This window comes from Falco punctatus (genome assembly GCF_963210335.1).
Source record: "Falco punctatus genome assembly, chromosome: 18".
Lineage (NCBI taxonomy): Eukaryota > Metazoa > Chordata > Aves > Falconiformes > Falconidae > Falco > Falco punctatus.
The window spans coordinates 4,008,050-4,032,874 of record NC_137598.1 but is presented as its reverse complement, the minus strand read 5'-3'; the positions used below and the strand labels follow the sequence as shown (position 1 = coordinate 4,032,874).

Here is a 24,825-nt window from a genome sequence, read left to right as displayed (position 1 = left end):
TCATTGCAGATTCGCCTCATGCCCACCTGAGCCGGGCGCTGACAAACAGCCATTTAAATCAGACAATTAGCCGGCCCGCGCCGCTGACATGTGTAATGTATTAATGTGCAGCGCCAGCTATTACATATCAACCCGCTAATCGCGGCGCGGGGCGCGCGGCCGCGCTGGCAGTGATGGACGAGTCCGAGGGGACCCCGGCCCCGCCGGTGGCATTAATTACCCGCCAAGTGACAAGGCGGCGTGACACGCGGGAGAGCAGCGGGGGCCAAGCGTGTGCAGGCGTGTGCGCTGGGCAGCCAGGAACGCGCCTGCACGTGTGGGCTCGGTGTTCCTGCAAAAGGGGGGGGGGGGTCGGGGGGGTGCGGGGGGTGTTGGGGCATGTGTGTGTGTTGGGGCATGCGTGTGCGTTGGGGCATGCACATGAGTTGGGATATGCATGTGGATCGGGGCATGCATGTGTTGGGTCATGCGTGTGTATTGGGACATGTGTGTGGGTTGGGACGTGTGTATTGGGGTACGCCTGTGTGTTGGGACACGCATGTGTATTGGGACACGTGTGTGTATTGGGGCATGCATGTGTGTTGGGACATGCATGTGTATTGGGGCATGCATGTGCATTGGGACAGATGTATGTATTGGGGCATGCATGTGTGTTGGAGCATGTGTGTGCATTTGGGCATGCACATGAGTTGGGATATGCATGTGGATTGGGGCCTGCATGTGTTGGGACACGTGTGTGTATTGGGACATGTGTGTGGGTTGGGACGTGTGTGTATTGGGGTATGTGTGTGTTGGGACATGCATGTGTATTGGGGCATGCATGTGCGTTGGGACATGTGTGTCTATTGGGACACGTGTGTGTTGGGACATGTGTGTGTTGGGATATGCGTATATCAGGGCATTTATGTGCATTGGGGCATGCATGTGTTTTGGGACATGTATGTGTATTGGGGCATGCGTGTGCATTGGGACATGTATGTGTATTGGTGCATGTGTGTATTGGGACGTGTGTGTTGGAATATGTGTGTATTGGGGCATGCATGTGTGTATTGGTGCATACATATGTGTTGGGACATGTGTGTGTATTGGTGCATGTGTGTCCATTGGGACATGTGTGCATATTGGGGCATGCGTGTGTGTATCAGGGCATGTGTGTGTTGGGACGTGTGTGCATGGGGGCATGCGTGTGCGTTGGGGCTCATGTGCATGGGGATGTGCACTGGGACATGTATGTGCATGGGGACACATACGTGCATGGGGACACATATGTGCACTGGGGCACACATGTGCCTCAGGACATACATGCACGGGGCGTGCGTGTGCCCCCGGTGCTGTGCACGGACATGCGTGGGGGTGGGCAGGGCTGGCTCAAGGCCAAGGAGCCTCCGGCTCAGCTGCCTGCAGGGAGGGGAAGGCAGGAGGTGGCCCCGGCCGCTGTCCCTGCGTGTCCCCAGCCATGATCCCTGTGTGTCCCCGGTCATGATCCCCGTGTGTCCCCAGCCGTGATCCCTGTGTGTCCCCGGTCATGATCCCCGTGTGTCCCTAGCCGTGATCCCTGTGTGTCTCTGGTCATGATCCCCGTGTGTCCCCAGCTGTGATCCCCATGTGTCCCCAGCCATCATCCCTGCGTGTCCCCAGTCATGATCCCTGTGTGTCCCCAGCCGTGATCCCTGTGTGTCCCCGGTCATGATCCCCGTGTGTCCCTAGCCGTGATCCCTGTGTGTCTCTGGTCATGATCCCCGTGTGTCCCCAGCTGTGATCCCCATGTGTCCCCAGCCATCATCCCTGCGTGTCCCCAGTCATGATCCCTGTGTGTCCCCAGCTGTGATCCCTGTGTGTCCCTGGTCATGATCCCCGTGTGTCCCCAGCCGTGACCCCCACGTGTGGGGCCGTGGTCCCCGCGTGTCCCCAGCCGTGACCCCCACGTGTGGGGCCGTGGTCCCCACGTGTCCCCAGCGGTGACAGATGCTTCAATCGCACGAAGGCTCCGAAAATCGATGCTGGCCGGGGCTGATCAATGGCACCAATTACACCTACAAACAGGGGCTCGGCGGGGGCTGGGGGAGCCCCCACCCCCCACTCGGGCTGGGGTACCCCGAGACCCCCCCAGGGCTCTACTGCAGCCCCCAGCCCTACTGTTTCCAAGGCAACCGGGGGGCTCCAGCCCCCCCCTCGCCCCCCCGGCCCCGCTCACCGAAGGCAAATTTGACATTTCAAAATCCAGATACTTAAAAAAAATCGATGGGGATGTGAGACCCCCGAGCCCCCCCACCCCCCCCGGTCGATTGAATGGGGGGGGGGGGGGCACAGCACTGCAGGTCGGGGTCCTGGCAGCTAAGGGAGGGGTCTGGCACCCACCCAGGCCAGAGTGCCCCCCCCCCCCTGCATGTTGGGGCTGGCGGGGCTGGGGGCAGCGGAGCGTGGGCGGGGGGTCCCCAGGGACCCGCTGTCAGGGAGGCAGCCAGGCGGGGTGGGCAGCGCGGGGGGGGCGGGGGGGGCGCTGTCAGCCCGCCCTGATGGGCAGCCAGCCTGGGGGGGGGCACCAGCATCCTGGGGGGCTCCCCAGGGACCCAGCCATCCTAGCCTTTTAATCCCCCCCCCCTCAGCTTTGCCCCACTGCAGCCCTGGGGGGAGGGGCAGAGGGGGGGTCCCCAGCCAGCCCCAGGGCAGCAGTGAGCAGGGGGCGATGCATCCCCAAAACTCGTCCGGCCGCACCGCCTGGGGGATGTAGAGCTGGGGGGGGGGGGGGTGTTGCAGCGCCCCCGGGCCTCGCTAAGGGGGGTTGAGCCCCTCCGGGGGGGGCGGGGGGGGGGGGGCTGCGGTTTGGTTAATAATGGATGAGGCCAAATTGCTGCCGCAGCCGGTTAATCCTGGCAAACACGGCGGCGGTGGCTGAGCAAACAGGGGCTGCGGGGAGTCCGGGGGGGCCCCGAGAATCCGGGGGGGCCCCGAGAATCCGGGGGGACCCTGAGGATCCTGACTGACCCTGGAGAATCCGGGGGGGGGGGCCCTGGCACCGGGGAGGGGGGTGGGTCACAGCCACCGGGCAGCGGGTACCGCAGTACCAGGCACTGTGGTGTGCTGGGGGTCCTGCACCCCAGGAGAGGCGGGGGGGTGGGGGTGGGGGTGGGGGGGCACCCCGTTTGCCCCCCCAGCTGCCTGTGGTGGTGCCGTGATGCCAGCGCGGGGATGGTGATGCCAGTGTGGTGACACCAGCATGGTGCTGCCAGTGCCATGATGCCAGCGCAATGATGCTGGTGCGGTGATGCCAGCATGGTGATGCCAGTGCCATGATGCCAGTGTGGTGACGCTGGTGCCATGAAGCCCGTGCCGTGCCATGACGCCAGTGCCGTGATGCCAGCATGGTGATGATGGTGCTGTGATGCCAGTGCGGTGATGCCAGTGCCATGATGCCAGTGTGGTGATGCCAGTGCTATGATCCCAGTGCCATGATGCCAGTGTGGTGATGATGGTGCCGTGATGCCAGTGCCATGATGCCAGCATGGTGATGCCAGCACAGTGATGCCAGTGTGGTAATGCCAGTGTGGTGATGCTGGTGCCATGATGCCAGTGCCGTGATGCCAGTGTGGTGATGCCAGCGTGGTGATGCCAGCACAGTGATGCCAGTGTGGTGACGCCAGCATGCTGATGCCGGTGCCGTGATGCCAGCGTGGTGATGCTGGTGCCATGAAGCCTGTGCCATGACGCCAGTGCCGTGATGCCAGCGTGGTGATGCCAGTGCCATGATGCCAGTGTGGTGATGATGGTGCCGTGATGCCAGTGCAGTGATGCCAGTGCGGTGATGTCAGTGCCATGATGCCAGTGCCATGAAGCTGGTGCCATGATGCCAGTGCTGTGATGCCAGCATGGTGATGCCAGCACAGTGATGCCAGTGCTGTGATGCCAGCGTGGTGATGCTGGTGCCATGAAGCCCGTGCCATGATGCCAGTGCTGTGATGCCAGCGTGGTGATGCCAGTGCTACGATCCCAGTGCCATGATGCCAGTGTGGTGATGATGGTGCCGTGATGCCAGTGCGGTGATGCCAGCGCAATGATGCTGGTGCCATGATGCCAGCACAGTGATGCCAGTGTGGTGATGCCAGTGCCGTGATGCCAGCCATGATGCCGGTGCCGTGATGCCGGTGTTGTGATGCCGGTGCCGTGATGCCGGCTGTGATGCCGGCGTGGTGATGCCGGTGCTGTGCCCTTTGCCCGGTGACGTGCCGGGGCAAAGTCTGGCGGGGGGAGCGGTGCCGCTGGGAGCTCCGTGGGGAGAGGTGGGTCAGGGCAGGCTGGACCCCCACCAGCATGGGGGCTGGGGGGGCTGCAGGGCTGAACTGGCCCCACGTGGGCTCAGGGGACCATGGATGGGCTTAGGGGGACCATGGGTGGGCTCATAGTGTGTTGGGTGGGCTCAGGGGACTTTGGGTGGGCTCACAGGGTACTGGGTGGGCTCAGGGAACCATGGGTGGGCATGCGCCCATCCTGGGTGGGCATGTGAGGCCCTGGGTGGGCACATACCGGTCCTGAGTGGGCACGTGGGACCCCAGGTGGGTACACAGTGGCCCTGGGTGGGCATGTGGGACCCCGGGTGGGCACACAGTGGCCCTGGGTGGGCACATACCGGTCCTGAGTGGGCTCGTGGGACCCTGGGTGGGCATGTGGGACCCTGGGTGGGCATGTAGGATCCTGGGTGGGCACATACTGATCCTGAGTGGGCACGTGGGACCCCAGATGGGCACACAGTGGCCCTGGGTGGGCATGTGGGACCCTGGGTGGGCATGTGGGACGCCGGGTGGGCATGTAGGACCCTGGGTGGGTACATACCGATCCTGAGTGGACATGTGGGACCCTGGGTGGGCACGTGGGACCCCGAGTGGGCACACAGTGGCCCTGGGTGGGCACATAGGACCCCAGGGTGGGCACCCAGGTCACTGGAGGGGTCTGACACGGTGCGGGACAGCGTGACCTGGGATCCCTGACTGCACTGCCCATCCCGCAGGGTGCTGGATGCTGGGGCTGTGCTGGTGCCCACTGGGGCGGTGACCCCCCTGGGCAGCCCTGCCGAGCCATTTGCCACAGCCGGTGGGAAGATGGCCAAGCGGCTACTGGTGGCCTACGGGCTGTGGGCACTGGGGGGGCCACTGGGGCTGCACCACATCTACCTGGGCCGGGACAGCCACGCGCTGCTCTGGATGCTGACACTGGGCGGCTTCGGTGGCGGGTGGCTCTGGGATTTCTGGCACCTTCCTGGCTGGGTGGCCGCTGCCAACGGGGCTGGGGTCCCCAGGGGTCCCCAGGGACCAGCCCCCAGCCCCCTGCGCCTGGTGGGGCAGGTGGTGGTGGGGATGTATTTTGGGCTGGCGGCGGCGCTGGGGCTGCCCTGGGTACCGGCACTGTTGGCACAGCCCCTGGCCGTGGGGCTGGGGGTGCAGCTGGTGTCCTCGGTGGGCGACCAGACGGCGGAGGCACCCAGCACCCTGGCCGCAGCCTTCCTCACCTCCCTCCTCTTCCAAGGCCGGGTGCTGGCGGTGCTGCCCACCAGCCTGGCCGCCAGCCTTGTTGCCCACCGGCACCGGCGTTACAAGCCCGGTGGGATGCCACGGCCGCGGCTGGCCGCCCGGCTTTACCACCTAGGCTTGGCATGCCTGGCCTTCGCCGCCCCGCTCGCCTGCCGTGGGCTCAGCATCACCGCCGGGGTGCTGGGCACCATCCTGGCTCTGCCCCGTGCCACCATCGAGCTGCTGCTCCTGCCCCTCCGTGCCACCCGGCTCCTGGCAGAGATCCTGGGCTTCACCGGTGGCTCCCCGGCACGGGAACGTGGTGCAGGATTGGAACCCAGCAGCTGGAGCCAGAGGCAGCAGCAGGCATATGAGGTGCAGGATGCGGTGCTGGGTACCCAGGGGTACCAGGGGGTTGCTGCACTGGGAGGAGGGGGGGGCATTGGGTTTGGATGCTGCCATGCCCGGAGAGGGCATCGCTTCTTTTTGGGGTCCCCTGCAGTGGCTGAAGGCACACGCAGCCCCACACATGGCCCTGGGGGGGGGTGGGGTCTGGCAGGGTCCCACCCCAGCGCATCTCTCTGGCCCCCAGGTGCTGGGTCTCCCAGTGGGCTCTTTTGAGGTGCAGGATGTGGTGCTGGGTACCCAGGGGTACCAGGGGGATGCTGCACTGGGAGGGAGGGGGCATTGGGTTTGGATGCTGCCATGCCCGGGGGGGGGCATCCCCTTTTTTTGGGGTCCCCTGCAGTGGCTGGGTGGGTGGGGCACACCCTCTTTTTGGGGTCCCCTGCAGTGGCTGAAGGCACACACAGCCCCATGCATGGCCCTGTCGGGGGGGGGGGTCTGGCAGGGTCCCACCCCAGCATGAGCTCCTCCGAGATCCAGGATGCAGCGCTGGGTACCCAGGGGTACCAGGGGGATGCTGCACTGGGGCGGGGGGGGGCATTGGGTTTGGGTGCTGCCATGCCCGGGGGGGGCACCCCCTCTTTTTGGGGTCCCCTGCAGTGGCTGAAGGCACATGCAGCCCCACTCCTCGCCCTTGGGGGGGGGGCGTCTGGCAGGGTCCCACCCCAGTGTGGGGTCTTCTGAGGTGCAGGATGCAGTGCTGGGTACCCAGGGGTACCAGGGGGATGCTTCACTGGGGTGCGGGGGGCATTGGGTTTGGATGCTGCCATGCCCGGGGGGGGGGCACCCCCTCTTTTTGGGGTCTCCTGCAGTGGCTGAGGGGCGGGGGGCACCCCCTCTTTTTGGGGTCCCCTGCAGTGGCTGAAGGCACACGCAGCCCCACGCATGGCCCTGGGGGGGGGGGGTCTGGCAGGGTCCCACCCCAGCGCATCTCTCTGGCCCCCAGGTGCTGGGTCTCCCGGTGGGCTCCTCCGCCGAGGACGTGCACCGGAGCTATCGGGAGCTGGTGAAGGTTTGGCACCCGGATCACAACCGGCACCGGGGCGAGGAGGCGGAGCGGCGCTTCATCCAGCTGCAGGAAGCCTACGAGGAGCTGGTGGGACCCCGGAGGGCGGCGGGGGGGTGACATCGCCCCGGGGACCCCCAGCCCGGGTGGCGATGGTGAACACGAGGTTTGGCTCTTGCTGCGACTTCGTTCCTCGGTGCGACGCACGGCGGGGGCCGGGGGTGCACGGGGGTGGGGGTGCAGCCGTGGCACGGGGGTGGCTGTGGAGTGATGGATGGGGGCTTGTGCACACGGTTGCACGGAGTTTGTGCACACCGTTGAACATCAGCTTGTGCACACCATTGCATGGAGCTTGTGCACACCACTGCACGGAGCTTGTGCACACTGTTGCATGGGAGCTTGTGCACACCGCTGCAGGGAGCCTGTGCACACCGTTGCATGGGAGCTTGTGCACACCGTTGCATGGGAGCCTGTGCACACCGTTGCATAGGAGCTTGTGCACACCACTGCACATCAGCTTGTGCACACCACTGCACGGAGCTTGTGCACACCGTTGCACACCACCTTGTGCACACCGTTGCAGGGAATTTGTGCAAACCATTGCACATCAGCTTGTGCACACCATTGCACGGAGCTTGTGCAAACCATTGCACAGGAGCTTGTGTAAAGCATCGCATGTGAGCTCATGCAAACCATCACATAGTGCCTTGTGCAAACTGTTGCATGGAGCCTTGTGCAAACCGTTGCACTCGAACTTGTGCAAACCATCACACGGGGCCTTGTGCTAATTATTGCACAGCGGTCTGTGCAGACCCCAGTACCCCCTGGGGGCGAGGCGGGGCGGGACCGGCCCGGGGCTGGGGGCGGTGGGGGCGGAGCGGGGCCGCGAACCGGTGGAGCCCCGAGCTCAGCCCCTGCCGACCCCCATCTTCGGCCATTCCCGGAAGACGTTCGGGTGTTTCCGCTGCAGGGCGGTGGCTCTCGGCAGTTTCCGTCCACGTTCGGCACCCGCCGCCCCGCCCCGCCCCGCCCATCGTAGGGGCGGGGAGGAGAGGGCCTTGGCATCGCCGGATTCGATTGGCTCTGGGCGGAAGTTGGCCACGCCCTTCTCGCACGCTGGAGGCGGGACCGGGCGGGGCCTTCGCCGTGGCGTCGGCTGGGCCGCTTCGCCATTGGCTGGCAGAACACCTCCCTCCGCGCGCCCAGGACTGCCGCTCCGCCCCCTCATTGGCCAAGAGCGCTCAGCCCTGCCCCCGCGTCGCATCTGAATGGCTGGCGGAGAAGAAGGGCGGGCTGAGCCTGGCCTTTCCCGGCTTGTCATTGGCTAACTCACTCAGGAGGGCGGGCACGGTGCGGAGGCTTCGCGTCGCCATTGGCCAACGATCGGTGGCTGAGCTCCCATTGGCTGTCGCGGGTTGAGGGCTCCTGCCGGGCCGCGGCCCCCACCTCCTCCCCGGTGCATCGCGGCGGCCTGAGGTGAGGGGGGGGCGGCCGGGCCCCGCCGCTGTGGCCGGTGAGTGCGGGGAGCCCGGGGCCGCGGGGCCGGCCCGGAGCGAGCAGGGGGGCCGGGAGGAGGGTTGTCGGCGGGGGAAGGCGCAGCCGAGGGCCGGGCCCGGGGGTCGGGAGGGGCCTTGTAGAGGGGAAGGGGGGCCTGAGGGGCCTTGTGTGGGGAAGGGGGGTCGGGAGGGGCCTTGTCGGGAGAAGGGAGGGGGCTGATGGACCTTGTGTGGGGAAGGGGCGGTCGGAGGAGCCTCGTGTGGGGAAGTGGGGGGCTGAGGGGCCTTCCTTGTGAGGGGTAGGGGGCTGTCGGAGGGGCCTTGTATGGGGTGGGGGGCTGTCGGAGGGGCCTTGTGAGGGGTGGGGGGCTGTCGGAGGGGCCTTGTGAGGGGTGGGGGGCTGTCGGAGGGGCCTTGTCGGGGGTGGGGGGGCGTGGGACGGGCCTTGTGAGGGGTGGGGGGGCGTCGGAGGGGCCTTGTCGGGGGTCGGGGGGGCGTCGGAGGGGCCTTGTCGGGGGTCGGGGGGGCGTCGGAAGGGCCTTGTCGGGGGTCGGGGGGGCGTCGGAGGGGCCTTGTCGGGGGTCGGGGGGGCGTCGGAGGGGCCTTGTCGGGGGTCGGGGGGGCGTCGGAGGGGCCTTGTCGGGGGTCGGGGGGGCTCTGTGGAGGAGGGAACCACCTGGGGGGTGGGCTAGGAAACGGGGTGGCAAGAGGGGTGCTGTGTGGGGAAGAGGGTGCCCTGTGCGGGGTGAAGGGGGTTTGGGAGGAAAGGGGGGCTGGGGAGGAGTGACCCCCCCCTGCCCCCAGCGATGGGGAGGGGGCAGCCAGCACAGGCCGGGGGGGGGGGGGGAGTGGGCCCGGGGGGGGGAGTGCAGGGGTTGCAGTCGGGGTGGAGGTGGGGCAGGCAGGGGAGGCTGCAGAAGGAGATTTGTGGGTTGGACTGGATGAAGCAGTGGGAGGTTTTTTTTGGGGTGAAGGGGGTGTGGGGCAGCCCGTGATGAGTCAGGGCGGCGGGGGGGGGGGGCGGTCAGCAGTGTTAATCCATTATTTATGCCGCAGCCGGTACACGCACAGAGCCCAGCTCACCCATTGCTTCCACCCGCTGTCCTTCATCCCGGCCTCTCCTCCTGTACCGACCTGGCTCGTAAATCCCAGGGGCAGGGATCTTCTCCCGGTGTTCTCGGAGCTCTTGCTCTGTGGCCTTTACCTCTTACTGTAACGCAAATAATTAACGAAGGAGGATGGGGAAAAGCAGGCTGAGTTGCAAAGAGGGAAATGATATTTTCCCCTCTACCTCCACAGGGCTCTTTAGCACACCTAAAGCTTGGCTTCTCCCCACCCCCATCCACTCGGGATTTTCTCCGTGAGAAAGCAAGCCAGCAGTGAGTTAAAGGTTGGCTTCCAGTGCTTGGTCTCCACATTTTTTTTTTTTTCCCCCCCCCGTTGGTGCTCATCGGTGCTGTTCTTGTTTTACCTTTGATGATCAGCAGAAAGAGGCGTTCATGTATCCGCAGAGGGAGCTGTTGCAGAGAAGTTGGGAAGTCGCCTTGCCCGCAGAGACAAGCTGTGATTCTGTAGGAAGGAAGGCGAAGAATAAGATTTTTGTTGGGTTTGGAAAGGGGAGAAAAACCTGTGAGGGGTGTGAGATTTCTTTCTGAGGGTGCCTTAATGGTTCCCCTGGTGTAATCATCCTCCTTGGCCATAACTGAGGGGTGATGGTCAGATCAATTCTCTTGCAAAGCAGCTTGCCATCATCAGGCTGTCAGAGGAGCTGATGCCCAAACAGAAACAAAAGCCTCTGTGTGGAACCTTTGTTAGTTGATGGGAGGTAAACTGGGAACAATCGCCCGAAAATTCCCCACCGACTACCTGTGGGAGCTGTTGCAGCCTCCTGCTAGAGCCTGGTAGCTATTTTCTTGATTTTGAGTTTTTTATGACTACTTTTCACTAACTTTGCTGCATTTCCCACTCTGTTAGCTCTGGCTGCTGCGTCTTTCTTTGGGGGTGCTGGAGTTTTTGAGTTTTTTTGCCTTGAAAGTTGCAGGCGTGGAGCGTGTTGCTGTACTCTCAGGGTCTGGGACTTTGTGCTTCCTAAGCAGGACATACACGCTGGAGAGTGCTGTTAAGCAGTCTGGCTGGAGCGTGAGCCTGAATCCAGGAGATTTTTGGGATCTGGAGGAGGTCTGGGAGAGCAGAAAGGACAGTGGGCATCAGTGTTTGCTGTGTGAGTGACCGTAGCTGGCACCCAGCTTCTGGCATCCCTAGTAACCTGCTTGTGGGGGGGATGGGGTGTGGGAGCGCAGCCTTGGCTGCGCTGGGATTGAGGAATAAAGGTGGAATCTCCCCAGAAGTGCCTACGGTCAGTGTTGGTGCTGCCTCCTGAAAGGTGGAGGGGAGGAAGCGTGGCTCCGACAGCACTGCAGCTTCTCCTCGCCCTCCGTACCGCCAGCCTCCTAAACCTTCTGGCGGCTGGGGAGCGTGGGACGTGCCCCCTGGGGTCCTGCTGGGGTCCCCTGTCCCCCTCCTGCCATCACACAGTGTTGCTCTGAGCTCTTGGTGCTCGGGGCCTCGGTGTTTTATTTCCTTTATTGCAATACTCCGGTCAGCACGTCGTTTGTGTGCGGTGGGCCAGCAAAGCGCAGGCAGCCCGTCTTTAACTCGGGGACGCGATGTGCGTGGAAGTTGCGTGTGCCTTCAGCCGCTGTTCTATACGTGACACATACGTGGCCACAGCCGTGTCTGCTGAGGTTACCGTTGCCTCAGGTTTGGCAAACTAAAATCCACTTGCAGGAATTGTCTACTGCATAAGGATTTATTTTTTTTTTGTAGTTGTAGCTTACTCTTCAAGGGGCGTTTAAATATTTTATGATTTTTCTGAGCCACGCAACCCCCAAGCAGAAGATTCTTGTTGGATTCAGGACAAAGGAGCTCTAAAGGTGACTTGCAGTCTGAAGGGGATAAGATAGGTACTGCGTTTTTTAAAAAAAAATAATAGATCTGGCAATTAAACTGTATGGCTTGCTTTTAATATTTTCAAGCTCGCTCTTAGGATAATGGACCTGGAGATTTGCTGTAATCAGAAAAAGCTGAGGCAGAGGGAAGATTTCCAGTAGGACTACGGTAATGCCATTCACCCCTTTTAAACTGGGGGAGGTGAAGGATTTTTTTTCACCATTTAGAGTAGACCAATGAAAGGTGGCATCTCCTGCAGTATTTGCCATTTTTTTTTCCTTCCTTCCTTTTCAAAATCTTCTGATGTTTAGATACATGGGATAAAAAGGTAAAAATATATCTGAAAGCCATGTGTTTATCCTTAAATATAAAACAATTCTTGGCAAGACACCGAGGCTCTTCCAGATCGCAACGCTGGCAAATACGATCTAAAAATAGCAGTGGTGCACGCAGAATTACACAGGACAAACATACATGTGCAAGTTTCCATCGCAGCTGTTCCCGCCTGGGCAGGCTGGTTAGGAAGGGATACGGAAAGCTTGGGATGGATGGAGGGAGGACCAGAAGACAAAGTGTGAGGAGATCTTTCCTTCAGGAAAGCAAAAATCTGTGTCCAACTCCAGAGCGTTTCGTTGTTGTTCAATTGCTCCGCTTGCATCGCTGTGTAAAGCGTCAAAAATCCCACCAGCAATTCCCAATACCTGTTTTATCTGGAAAGTGAGTATGGAAAACAGTGCCTGGCCAGGAATCCAAGAACGCAAAACTCAGTGGTCTGCTCTTTTATCCTGTTTAAGTATTTGTAAACACACTGAGTGGGGTTTTGTAGCATCACCTGAATAGGTACCAGGAAGGTTTTGTCACCTGAAATCTGTAGTTTTACTTCTTTGTGCTGCAAAATGATGCACAATTAGCTTACAAGAGGTAGATGTTTGAGAATAGCTAATGCCCAGTCGTGCTCTGCATAATGCATTTGGTGAAAGAACAATAAATGTGTGGATTTAAACAGAATATAGACAGCTAATTATCTCTGAGGTTAAATGCTCAGTTCATTCTTGAGGAAATACTGGGGGGAGGAAAAAAAAAAACAACCCACCCAAACCCCAAGAGTGATATTAAGGAACTATTTCCTACCCCCACCCCCCCCACCCAGTCCTAAAACGATTCTTTTGTGGTGTACCATTTTATGAGCCTTCATCCAGCACCATGAAAGGATTTGGCCAGGGTAGAAAAAGAAGCTGCTTTGTGCAGGCAGGGATTTGGCGGTGGGTGCTGGTATTAGACCTTCCCGACCTGCGCTCCGTGCTCCTCCTTCCTTGCCTGCTCTGACCGAGCCATTGTTTGCTGGAAGGAGCTTCTGAAAACCGATTGTCTTGGGGGGGGGGGGGAGAAAAATGAAATACCCCCCCCCCCCCCCAAGTTACTGTCAAGCTTGTGCCACGCTCACTGCTGAACAGTGTGCTTGCTCCCTTTCAGATGCAGCGTAATAAAGCTGCCTGGCTTTAATTAAAACGCTAACCTGATGTCTTCCGTGCTCTGGTCCAGGGCAAAAAAAAAAAAAAAAAAGTTAGTTCTTCAAACAGAAACGACCGAGGCATCTGTGGAACATGAGGGATGAACAGGCTTATTTTGCTCTGCTGTAACTTAACAGGTATTTGTTGAAAAAATCTTAGGGTTTCGATGCTGTGGAAATTCCCCAGGGATTCCGCAGAGCTCTGGGAAAAACCCGGCTGTGCTTGTGCCCTGCGTTAGGGCCGGCAGCACCCAGCAAAGGCGATAAAAATTTGGGATGTCGATAAGAATTTGGGATGTCGGCGTGTTCCCGTGTGCAGCGGGGCTATTAAACTTGCTCCTCCAAGCTGTGTTCCGTGACAGGTAGAATAAGTTCCTGAATTTCTAGTGTAATAGTCGCTTTTTTTTTTTTTTTGTCAGGAGATGCTATAAAATTAATTCCCTTCTTGCGTGAGTGCATTACGGGGGGGGGGGGGCACTGCTTGTAGATAAATACCTGGGTCCTCTGAGGTGCTGAAGTCTCGGAAAATGGATTTTTATTTGAGAATGATTATAAATTACAAACAGGACAATTTATTCTACCGAAATGCTGTTGTGTGTACTCACAGGGACGACTCTTACGTGCTTGATCAACAAGATTAAAATAGCTTGGGAAGGGACTACTTAACTCAAAAGCCAATTAGCCAGATGCTACTGTACGGTGTGAATTAACGCTCCAGCTGGGCACGAGGCTGCGGCTGGGGAGAACCCACCGCTTGCCCGAGATCCCAGCACCAGATTTATCTAGTCTTCACAACTCCAGATTTCTCAGCGAAAGCACCTTCCACAGACTAATGATAACAATAAAACAAAAATCCAGACAAATTTTTCACTCTTCATCATCTTTTCCTTCAAATAGGGAGCTGTTGGTCCCGAAAGTTTACTCAAATAATCCGTCTAGACGGAGCAAACCAGTGCTGCGAGTGGGGGATTTTGAAGTTGTTTCTTTTTTAACTCTCTGTCTGTAAAATTCCAAATGTTTTCCTTCATGAGACGGAATCTGCCGGTAGTTGTGCGTTGAACAATAATGCGCCTTTCCCGCGGGATTTGGAAAAGTTTGCCGTTACCGGCTGAATGCGGGCAGCTCGGGGAGGAGCTTGCTTGCTCTGTAACGGCAGGGAGTTGGGTTTTCCGCGGGTTATATTGCTCCCCTGTCAATTCTGTTAGAACCACGATATTTTATTTTAATCCTGCAGGTAGATTTCTTGCCGGTTTTGTCTTGATGCTTTACTGTTCCTATAGACGCGTACGGTGCCCTGTATAAGCCTTATATCGCCCTTAGCTGGAGGAGCTCACCCCTCTTAATGAATTTATTTGGATTTGTCTTAACTCTTACTATTTTACCAGTCTTAAAAATTTCCACTTGGGTTTTAAAAAACCCTCCTGTGTTTTACAGCCCCCCCGCCCCCGATCTGTTTAAGGTTCCTGGCTAATAGCCGCGGTGAAATTTCCAGCCGATGGGAGACTCGGAGATAAAGGCAGGTCGCACCGCAGCCTGCACCCCGATTCTGACACGAGCCAGAGCTGCTTCGGATTCTCTGGCGCTCGATTCTCACCACAGGGTATATCGGGTGAAATATTAATTGCATCATCAAGGAGCAAAGATTTGCCGTTTTCTACTCGTCAGATACATCAGTGGGGTTTTGTTTCCCATCCATTATTTTATTACTTTGCTGCTTTGACTTCAGCTTGCCAAGGAGTAATTCAGAACCTGTTCTATGTTGTTTGCTTTCCCCCCAAGACTTAATTACTGTTCATTTTTCTCCTTTGAAGTGGGTACAACTATATTTCTCGGGTGATAAGGTGTAATGTTTTTCAGGCTTTTTGAGGTTTCCTGATAACTTCTTTACTGGCAGCTTTTGGGTTTGTGTGGGTTTTTTTGGTTGGTTTTTTTTTTTTTTTTTTCCCCACAGTTTGTCTGTTTTACAGACTCTGTCTGAATGAAGTGTTCTTGCAGATATTTGCTTTTGGGGGACGTACATGCAGAGGCGGTTTTGAAATGTTCCTTTGTTTCATGAATTAAGTTTGAGGCAACTTGAGGGAGTTCAGGTAAATGCTCTCAAGTGGGATGTTACAGCTTTTTGTCACTACCTGTGTGTTTCCGTGCTCCCTCCAGATTAAAGCGTGCCCGTCTTTATTTAAAAAAAATGATATTCTAAAGACTACTCCAAAGCACAGCTTTGTGAGGGTGGGTTGGTTGGTTGGTTTTGAAAACTCTTGAGCCATATATACCGAAAATATTTGACTCTGGCATCGTGGGTCAATGTGGTAAGCACTTTCTTCGCAACCCAATGTTATCTTAAAATCACAGGAGGTAACCGGAGGTTCCCGGCAGCTGGATGGCCACGCTGCCGAGCGTTTCCTGGTCGTGGACACAAAGCAATCAGGCAGGGAAGTGAAACTCGGGTGTAATCGTGCAAACCAAAGCACATCGGCCCCGCCAGCACGGCCGGCTGAGCTCGACCTGCCGGCAGTCTCCAAGCGTCGAGCTCGGGAGCCGCTCGCATCCCCACACGGCAGCTTAATCCTTCGCTCAATTCTTCGGCTTCTCTATTTTATTTTTTTTTTGAGCAGAGTTTTCAAACGGCACGGGTTTTATGAGGTGGTATTTAGCACCTCAAGGCATCAAAACGAAGGAAAGCGTTTAATTCAGAGAGCTGAAGGCAGCAAGGCAGGAGTTTGTAATCGCCTCTTGTTTTGGGACTGTTTGCAGGTAAAAAATTCTTTTGCACAGTCTTTTTTTTTTTTTTTTTTTGCACAGACAGCGAGCAAATCAGCCTCAGATTTAGATCGCTGCGGTCACTGGTTAGAAATAAGTTTGGAACTCCTGGGGAGCTAATAAAGGGAAATTCTAATGATAGGAAACGTCTATTTTTAAATCAAAATAGGCTCACGGTGATAAACCCTGGGGCAGTGTCGCCGGGTGGCAGGAGCCTTGCTGCATTCCTCAGCCTGGTGAACCGTATCCCTAAAAATAATCCTGATCCTCGGGGTGGAGTTGAACTTCTAATTAATAATGGAGCAAATGAGATGCGTGTTTCTCAATGCTGGCGTTTCCTTTTCAAGAGCCTGTGCGTTTTGCTAAAATGTACAAGGTCTCCTGATGGATGTTTACTAAAATCTTTTGCGGCGTCGGATACCTGTGTTTTACGTATTAAAATTGCAATTTTTTTGTGTGTTTTTTTTTTTTTTTTTTTCCCCCTGCTTGATTGTGAATACGTTGAGGTTTTGTCACAGGGCCAGATCCTTCCCTGGGGTTAAGCAGGTTTGTCGTGGCAGAGAGGTCTCTATTGTTTCCTCACCTTGCGTATAGTGTTGTTCTTTGTTTAACCTGTCATCCGACTTGATGTGGTGCCTGCTGCCCCTGCTTTCCCCGGCTCCTTAAAGGAGGAACGCGAGGAAAAGACACGTATGTAACGCCACGCGGAGTTGCCCCTGCGCCGCCTCGGTGGGGGAGGCTGGTGTTTTGCGCTGAAATAAGCGGCGAAAGCGTTGAAAATGGCTCGTGCTGGCAGCAAAGTGAATTTTGCTTTTTTCCCTGGGATGCTGGTTGCGTTAACACACGAGAGATCTGAGAGTTCGTCTTGTCACCGAGCGTAGGAACCACTCTGCCCGCTTTGTCTGATGGCTCTTAGTCCGTAAATGTGGTGTTTGTGTTAGGGTTTTTTTGGGGTGTTTTTTTTTTTTTTGGGGTGTGATGAGTTCTAAACCTCCCCGGTTCTACCTCGTGCATGCTTAAGTGACTAGTGTCTTTGAATCGAGCCTGTTGAAACCGTACCAAGTCTGTAGGGATCTTGTGGCTTTATATTTAATGTCACTTTTTTCTGCCTAGTTGTTTCACCACACCTTCAAGCAAAATACAGATTTTTTTTTTAATTTTTTTTTTTTTTTTTACTCTTAAAACCCGTGAGCAGGACAACTCTGACAAGCTGGGAGGCTCAGGGTATACCTTGGCTAGTACAGTAGCAATTTTCTTATTTCCTTTCATTTTTTTTTTTTTTTTTTTTTTTTTTTTTTTTACTACTTTCTTTTTCAGAATCAGATACCAACTGCTGCAGTCAGGAAGCCTGACAAGAAGTTGCTTTTCAGAGGAAAGGAGCTGTAGTGCTCTGCTGGCCTGTCAGCAGATTTCTGACAACTCCAGACCCCGTTTGCCCTCGCAGCTGGGATTTTGCTGTCCCAAACCAGCTCTCTGCCGTTTCCCGCATTGATACAAGGCGGTGCGTGGATTGCAACTGCCAGCTACGTTGTTCAAGGGCGAGGACTCTCATTATTTCTTCTCCCCACCCCCCTCCCCGCTCCTGTATAGCTGACGGTTAGAGCAAACACGCCGAGATGTCTAAAAAGCAAAATACAAAAGGTAAGATGCACGTGAACGTGGTATCATCAGATGTCGATAACCAGCGCTATCGATTCCAAAGTTATCAATTAGGAAAGGGGTTAATTCCTTTCGCTCTACTCCTTTCAAGGCTGCTGATGTCCCTTGACAGCTTGTTGTCGCTCTCTTCGTGACATCATATAACCTGTTGGATTTTGTGACATTTTTAGTAGCATTTCAGTCGTCCAGCTGGACAGTTCTGATTTCACGAGTTCCTGTATAAGGTTAATATCGCATCGTTTTCCCAGTCAGACCAGGAGGGGGGGGGGGAAGCTTTAACAGTTGAAGAGTTGCAGAGCCAAACTTTTTTTATTTTCCTGGCGTGCATCCTGACCTCGGGGTACGGTCAGGATGGATTTGAGGGGTGTCTGGGTCCCTCATGGGATTAATTCCAGCACAACTCGTGCTCCTGAGGCAGCCCTTGTCCGCCCTCGCGGTGCCCCGTGTGTGCCAGGCTTCCAGGCCAGGCTTCTGTCCTGGACTTGCTTGTCCTGTCTGTGGCAAGTGCTTGCCAGGAATCCAGTTTGGAAAGAAGCGGAATCGAGTGGAATCGAGGTGGGATAGCTCAGCTCGGGTCCTGGCCTTTGGGGATGAAATTCAAACTAGACCCAGTTCAATCTTTTTCCTTCGAGGCGGGCACAGAGGGGCACCGAGCAAGTTTGAGCGAAGCTTTTTCCCTGGCTTTGTCTTCAAACGCACAGGCCGATTCTCCCGTTTCTGCCGTCGCATTCTAAGTGGCAAAGCCATTCTTGTGTCAAGCAGCTTATTTCAGGGAGGGATCTTATTTGTCGTGTGCGAAACATTAATTCCAAAGTGTGTGTGTTGTGAGGGGAGAAGGGGGGTTGAGGGTTACGGTTCTCTTTTTATTTGAACTGACTACTAATTAATAATTTAAGGCGAATGGGTTTGACAATTCATGTCCTCTACCTCAAGAGAAGAGCTTTTGTTCTCTGTAGATATTTTTTTTTTTTTTCCTAGCAGCTTTGGCATAGAAACGGTGTCTACCTGAGGAGCCCAGCCGTCCTTTGACAGCTAGATCCATGCATGATTCAAAGCAATTAGTAACGGTTATGGAAATTACTGTATAAGATAATTTTTGAGTGATTTTTAAAATGCACTATTTTGTACCTGTGCTCTCAGAAGCCTCAGCCCAAGTCATTAAGAAATTGGCTTCTCTCTGCCGCTGCTGGAGCCCAGCAGTCGTCGGTGCTGAGTTCAAGGTGTGTTTATCTAGAGAATGAACGGGTCTGGGTAGGTAGGGGAACACCAAAAGAGATCTATAGGGGACAAGAGGGGCGGGAAAACACGGGGGGCTGTTACTCTGAGGGGCTTCAGGGGGGTTGGCAAATCCCCAGCCGAATGAGAAAGCTGGGGCGCAGTCGCCGCTCTCGGTGCTGTTCGGCAGAGTGTGTCGTAGAGAGGGCCCGCTGGGAAGCGCTGGCATGTATTGGGTTCCTAAAGAAAAGTAAAGGGATCTCAGACATAAATATTTGACACCGAGCAGGAATGCAGAGTAGGCTTTTAATTCGCTCCGCCACCGGGGATATAAAATACGCGCTGCTTTGTTAAGCAGGCTCATCTCCAGTCCGCGTTGCGGTGGCAATGTGGACATAAGGGAAGGTGAGAGTTAAAAAAGCTGCAGACTCTTCTGGCTGTGCCCTGTCCTCTTTAGACTGTGATTGAATTTTCAATTACTACTTTTCTGCTGCTCTAGAATGTTAATGTAGTCAACAAATATTTTTCCAGTCCTCTGTAAAGGAGTGTACCTTGGACAGGTAAGGAATGTCTTTTTGGTTTCTTTTTTTTTTTTTTTTTTTTTTTTCCTGAAAGCAAAACAAAACCTCTTTGCAGTGTAACAAAAGGCTGCTGAGAAGTGCCGAGAGATGGGGAACGAGACAGACCTATTTTTAATAATGCAGCAGTTTTGAAACCAAATCAGAAGCCCACCTGTTTCTTAGAAGTGCCACAGAACAGCGTGAACATCTGAGCTACTCAGGAGGGTATTTTTAAGCCTTCTGAAAATGCATATGCAAAGGTTGGGCACAGAATCATGTTCTACTCCTGAATGTTACTGGCTGTAAGTAACTCTTTACTCCAAAGATCTGTGCTGAGGAGAAAACAGTTCAATCTGTAAACCAGTCATGTAATTATCCCCATTCAAAATCCAGCGGCGTGCGTCCACACGTAGGTCCGTGTCTGGGTTACACTGGATGGCTCGTTTCAGCTTGAGGATATTCTAGAAGGGGTAATTTAGAAATTTGAAGGAAAGGTGGACTCGGGGATGCCAGATCTCTAAACAAATACTTCCCCAGAGTCTCGTAGGTTTGTTGGTTTGCTGCTATCTCGGATCCTTAGCGCTTCTGTTTTGTTTTTTTCCCCCCACACACGAAGCGTGTGCGCTCCCTCTCATCCCCCCTTCTGACTCGATTAATTGATTTGAGTGAAAGCAGCCACCAGGCTCAGGAATGACTGGCGACCCCAGGATACAAAGCAATCACATAAATCTTGTTTCCATCGGATATCAGCCGCGGTTTTAGGCGTGCCAGGATCCTGAATAAAACAGCGCTCGGGTTCCTACTCATCTGGATCCATCAGGGAGCCATTTCAATTGATGGAAAACTCTCCTACGTGGATTTGGTAAAGGCGAAAGGTCTGCGGCGTCGGCCGCTGGGGAGGGAGGGTGTCAGCTGGAGCAGGGACCCCGAGCCTTTACAAACCCCCAAAATGTGTGAAATTTTATTTGAAGCTTGTACTTTGTTGAACAGCGTTGTCCGTCGAGCAGAAGATCCTGCTCTGCAGAAACCAGGTTTGCAGATCGGGGTGGTGGCAAACGATTTTCTCCATCTGTGTCCGGAGAGCTTGTAAAATGGGCAAACTGGGAGGTTGTGGAGTTCCTCTGCCAGGCAGCGCTCGCCGTGAGAAGACGGCGAAAACGCAGAAGGGCGAATATTGAGCGTGTGTTCTGTAACCTGATAAATGGGATCCCGGCTCCTGGGTGAGCTGGGGTGCGGTACGAGGACGCGGGTGATGCCGGGAATTCCTGAGAACCTCGGCTGCGTCGCTCTGCTGAGTGTGATGCCCTGGAAGTGCGCGGGTTTTCAATTTTTATTTTATTTTTTTTTAAACTTGTAGATGGAAATTAGATGGGAGGGGGAAGACTGCCCTGCAGTTTGAATTACCTTGATGGCTCTCTCATTTGGCTGGGCTGCCTTGGCTCCGCTGAAAGAAAACCCGGTGCCTTCCTTGGCTGCCTGTGTCCAACGCAGCAGGCGGAGCGCCGGATCGAACGGCAGCAGTGGGAATGGCAGCGTGCCAGGGCGGTAACGCCACGGGGGCAGCGAGACCCCCGCCCCAAGCGCTCCCCCTACCCCTGGGGAGCAGGATGGGTGCTTGGGAGAGCTGCATCCGTGCTGCATCCGTACGGATTCCTGCCCTTGCAGGAAAATACCTGCAGAAACCCCCAGTTTTATGGGCATGTTTCAGTTGATTTGCAAGAAGTTTTGTTGGGTGGTTTGTTTTTTTTTTATTCCATATTGAATTTATTTTTTTTATCCCACTCTTCCGATTCCTTAAATGACCGTGGCCTTCCGCTGGGAAGGTTAGCCTGGCATTATCATCCGAGGGCTAAACTCTCCCACTGCCATCCAGCTCCTGCTGGAGATCGGATGCCTGGGAGGTTTAATTTCCTCGCCTCGGAACAAATTCTTCCAGTTGTGAGTCCCATTTCTCGCCTGCGTAGCCTTGTTCTGGCCGCAACGTGGCAAGTTTTTTTTCTTTTTGTAACTACGCCTTGGCGAACCAATTGCTTTCCTATATTGAGTTTGGAGCGAGAAGGCGGTGTTGTGTGCTTGAAATTTGTTTGGGAAAATAAGAAAAAGGGACGCTTTGTTGTTGAGGCAAGGCTCTGAAGTGCAGCTGCCACTTCCACGGGCTCGGGAATATCACAGGGCTGTCCTTGGGGCATTAAAATACTTTCCGTAACAGCTGATGGAGGGACGAAACCCCGAGTTTAAATGCACCCCAGGCGGTGAGCAGGGAGAAAAAGCAAGCAAGGACAGCGTAGGAACTCAACGGACCCGCTCAAATATTTTAACATATTTTGGGGAAGGGAGGGCTTAAGGTGGTGTGTGGGGGAGATGTTTTCCCCCTCGGATCATGGAGAAACTTAGTATTTCTGTGTAGGTTTTTTTGGGTTTTTTTTCTGCTGTCGGTAAAATATCTTCTCGGCAGCAGCAAACCCAGGAATATTGATCCTACCCCCGGTTTAGTCCTTACTTGCCTCTCATTTGCGAGGAGAGAGCTTGGCGTTGGTACCTGTGTTGCCTGTTAGCGAGAAGTGTTCTTACAAGGGGAAAAAAAAAAAAAAAATAGCACTATGTGTTGGTGTAATTTGTGAGGGAGAGCGTGACACGTGAGAGATGTTGAAACGTGGCCCGTGGTGGTCTGGTGGCTTCAAAGTGCGATACCCGATGCCCCAGGAGCCGTGAAAACACAGAAGGCTCCCACAGATGTCATCTCCCTATGGAATGCTTCTTTTGGAAATCCGGATTTATTCCCCTACACACCCCCCCCACCCCCCCCACCCCCCCCCCCCCGATATTTGTGGGTACTTCGCTGTGACGTTGTGACTGCAAGCACAGACGGATAGAATAATGATAGCCTGGGTTTTTTGGGTGGTGCGTGTGTGGTGTGGGGGGTTTTTTTGTTGTTGATTTTTTTTTAAATTTTTTTCCCCCCCCCTGTCCTGGGAAGGAGCATTAATTCCTGTCCACTCACCTCTGCAGTCCTGGGCACGGGCATCTCCCGCTTCTCCCAAGGCAGGGACTGCTGAAGATGCTTGTAATTAAAGCCAATTGGAGATGCTCTGAGTGAGCAGCGAGGTGCCTTTTTTCTTTAAGAGCTTTTTATTTCACATTAGCTGAGGTCTCCCGTGTTATCCCTGGGAGAGACGCCGCCGGTTCCCGTTGACCTGCGAAGCCGCAGAGTCCATAAATGTTTCACGATTTAACTGAATCTTGGTCGCCTAGCGTTTTAAGCACGTAGGCTGTTCCATCCACCTGCGAGTGTCCTGGCTGGGGCAGGAGGGTGAACCTGACATTTAGATTAGGATTTTAAAATATTTTTTAAGTTTTTACACACTATTTGACTATGGAAACTTCCCGTCGGCTGGCCACGTGGGTGCGGCGGGGATGAAGTGCTGGATGGGTTCGGAGGAGCTAAATGCCTGTGTGTAATAGCGCTGTCGGCTTTCGTAAAACATCCTCTGTGATGCTGGTTGGGACCAGGTCCGTGTAGCTTGTCAGGCTGGTGCTTTTCTCACTTTTCCCTGTCTCCTGATGAAACAATTTGCCTGTCGTGGCTCAAAAATGAGCCCAGGACTCTGCTTGGAGCTGGAGGGGAACGTAGCGGCCCCCGTTTCGATTTCCTCGAGGTGTTGGGTGTGAAATTGTCGGATTTCATGTGTCCCGCGAAGCGGAGCCAGGCATCTGTTAGGTCTGTAGTTTTAATTCTGGCACGTGTTTCGTACAGAAAGGACTAATTAGCGGAGTTACGGGAGGAGCAGACTGATATTGGTAGGGTGGATTCTTCCTGGCATCGTTAGTGTTTCTATTTAAGAGCTCGCGCGTTGATTAGTCCGATAAACAGCACTGAAAGGCAAAAAAAAAAAAAAAAAAAGTAGCTGATTTGGGATGAATGATTTCTTACCACCTCATTTTTCTGGAGGATGCCGTTATGAACAGAGAAGCAATTAAGGCCGTTGGCATCGTCTCCGGGGTTTATCGCATCAGATCAACAGGGTGTATGTTTTAATGCAACAGTGATCGGTCTGAGCGTCTGACTGACTCATCATGTCAGACATGACATGCACAGCCTGAGCCCTGGCTTTGGGAAGGAGCTTTTCTTTCCCGCAAGGATCTTAATTCAAAAATCTTGAAGTCGCTGGTGGCCGCCAGGCTTCGGTCCGGGCGGGTGTGAGCATTTTAAATTCTGTCCCTTCTTGCAAATACCCACCGTCGCAAGAGACCCGAGTGCCAGCAGCCCTTTTAACGATGCTTGAGAGTGCTCAGGGGCAATATCAAATGTATATGGCGTCGTCGCCGGCGCATAATTTTTGCATGATAAACATTTGAACACCAGGAGGACTTGGGCCGTGGAGAAGCGGCTCAAAGCGAGCTGTGCCGGCAAGCTCAGCCCCCTGCAATTGGAGATGTGGGAATGGGGTGGGATGGAGGAGCTGAAAATGTGCTGCAGGGGGGAGCTGAACTTCATCTTTCCTGGCACCTGGGTCCTTGGTGGCTGCTCTGCAAGGAAGATTTTGAAAAAAGATTGCTAATTCTCACTCGGTGATGGGAGTCTGAAAGCCATTTACAAGATTAAGGACTAGAAAGTTGGTAACTCGAACTTCTGTGAGCTCGGGAAACTTGAGAAAATCTCGCTCATGGGGCTGAAATGGGTAAGGATGGCGTGAGGAAGAATTTAACCGTTCATCTGTAGCCTTAATAAGAGGCTGACCTTTCCATCATGTTCACAATTCTGTCACTGTATTTGGAGGCATCTCGGTTTAAATGCTACATCAATGTCTGGGAACCGCGAAAGTCAATGGTGTGTCTCAAAATCGCGTACGAGTTATTTAGAGGAGGTGAGGGAAAGAACATGAATCAGCAGCTTGGAATATCAGCTGAGCAAAAGCAGAAAGGGCAGTGACCGGGCAAGCGTCCCTATGGAGCATCTTGGCCCAGGTGGTCCCCAAAGCCACCAGTTGAGGAGCTTTATGGAGGAACCGATGGGTCCTGATCTCCGTGCAGGGCTCGAGGTGTCAAATGCCCTCCGAGGAAATCCACCCTGGAAAGCGCTTGGTGATGCTTTTTCTGTGCAAAGCATGGAAAAAAAATAATTCCAAGATGGAATAGGAGTGCAGAAGACCCCTGGGGTCTTGCAGCTGCTCCCTGCCCAGGGACACATGTTCTTCCCGGGACCGTCCACAGCTAAAATACCGCTTTCAAATACGTTCTGTCGTAGGAAAACACGTCTCCCGACAGCTCTATCTCCCTCGGGTTTGCTAAATACAAAATTTAGCCTGCCTGGGACCTTGGGCAGGAAAAGGGAGCGTGGATTTGTGATGCCAGGCACTCGGCAGGAACGGTGGGGCCCGCAGATTTACGTGACCTTTGCTCGCTGGCAGGGAGCGAACCCGTTGGTGAAGGCTGTCTCAATTATGGGTCTCTTTTGGAACATAGAAGCATTACCTTGGAGATCATAGCTGGCAGGGAACACAGGCTGCCGGAGCTTCAAACCCATTTATCAGTCTGCTTGCCATTTGTATCTCCAGGTGGAGGAAATTGTTAAATATGCCGCTCGAAGGCTTTAGCGCTTTTGTTAACTCTTTATTGTTGGGCTTGGTAAAAGATTCAGATGGAAACGGAGGAGCTGGACCGTTCATCTTCAGCGATCTTCTGTCCCGCACGCTGGGCTGGTGGGTTTTGACTTGGGGTTTTGATCCGTGGATCAAAACTGACCCAGAGATTGGGAGTGGATCGGCTC

The 24,825-nt window shown here is 54.9% G+C and overlaps 2 protein-coding genes across 11 annotated transcripts in view; both read left to right on the top strand.

The window, feature by feature from the left end:
• The first annotated feature begins 3,348 nt into the window (after positions 1-3,348).
• DNAJC22 (DnaJ heat shock protein family (Hsp40) member C22) lies at positions 3,349-6,400 on the top strand. Its single transcript, XM_080368799.1, has one exon. The coding sequence runs from the start codon at positions 5,094-5,096 to the stop codon at positions 6,120-6,122; it is 1,029 nt and encodes a 342-aa protein (XP_080224925.1). The 5' UTR covers positions 3,349-5,093; the 3' UTR covers positions 6,123-6,400.
• A 1,174-nt stretch (positions 6,401-7,574) lies between these two features.
• The window catches only part of SPATS2 (spermatogenesis associated serine rich 2), a 31,268-nt gene continuing 14,017 nt past the window's right edge, over positions 7,575-24,825 (top strand). The window contains exons 1-2 of one of the 10 annotated variants that reach the window (XM_080368796.1): positions 7,575-8,425; positions 16,942-17,265. In XM_080368796.1, coding sequence (XP_080224922.1) covers positions 17,241-17,265 — 25 coding nt within the window. In that variant the 5' untranslated portion in view covers positions 7,575-8,425; positions 16,942-17,240. The other 9 variants (XM_080368793.1, XM_080368792.1, XM_080368795.1 and 6 more) reach the window with 9 other exon arrangements.

Coding starts and splice junctions, on each gene's coding strand:
- DNAJC22 (XM_080368799.1), top strand. CDS start 5,094: ATGGCCAAGCGGCTACTGGTGGCCTACGGGCTGTGGGCACTGGGGGGG.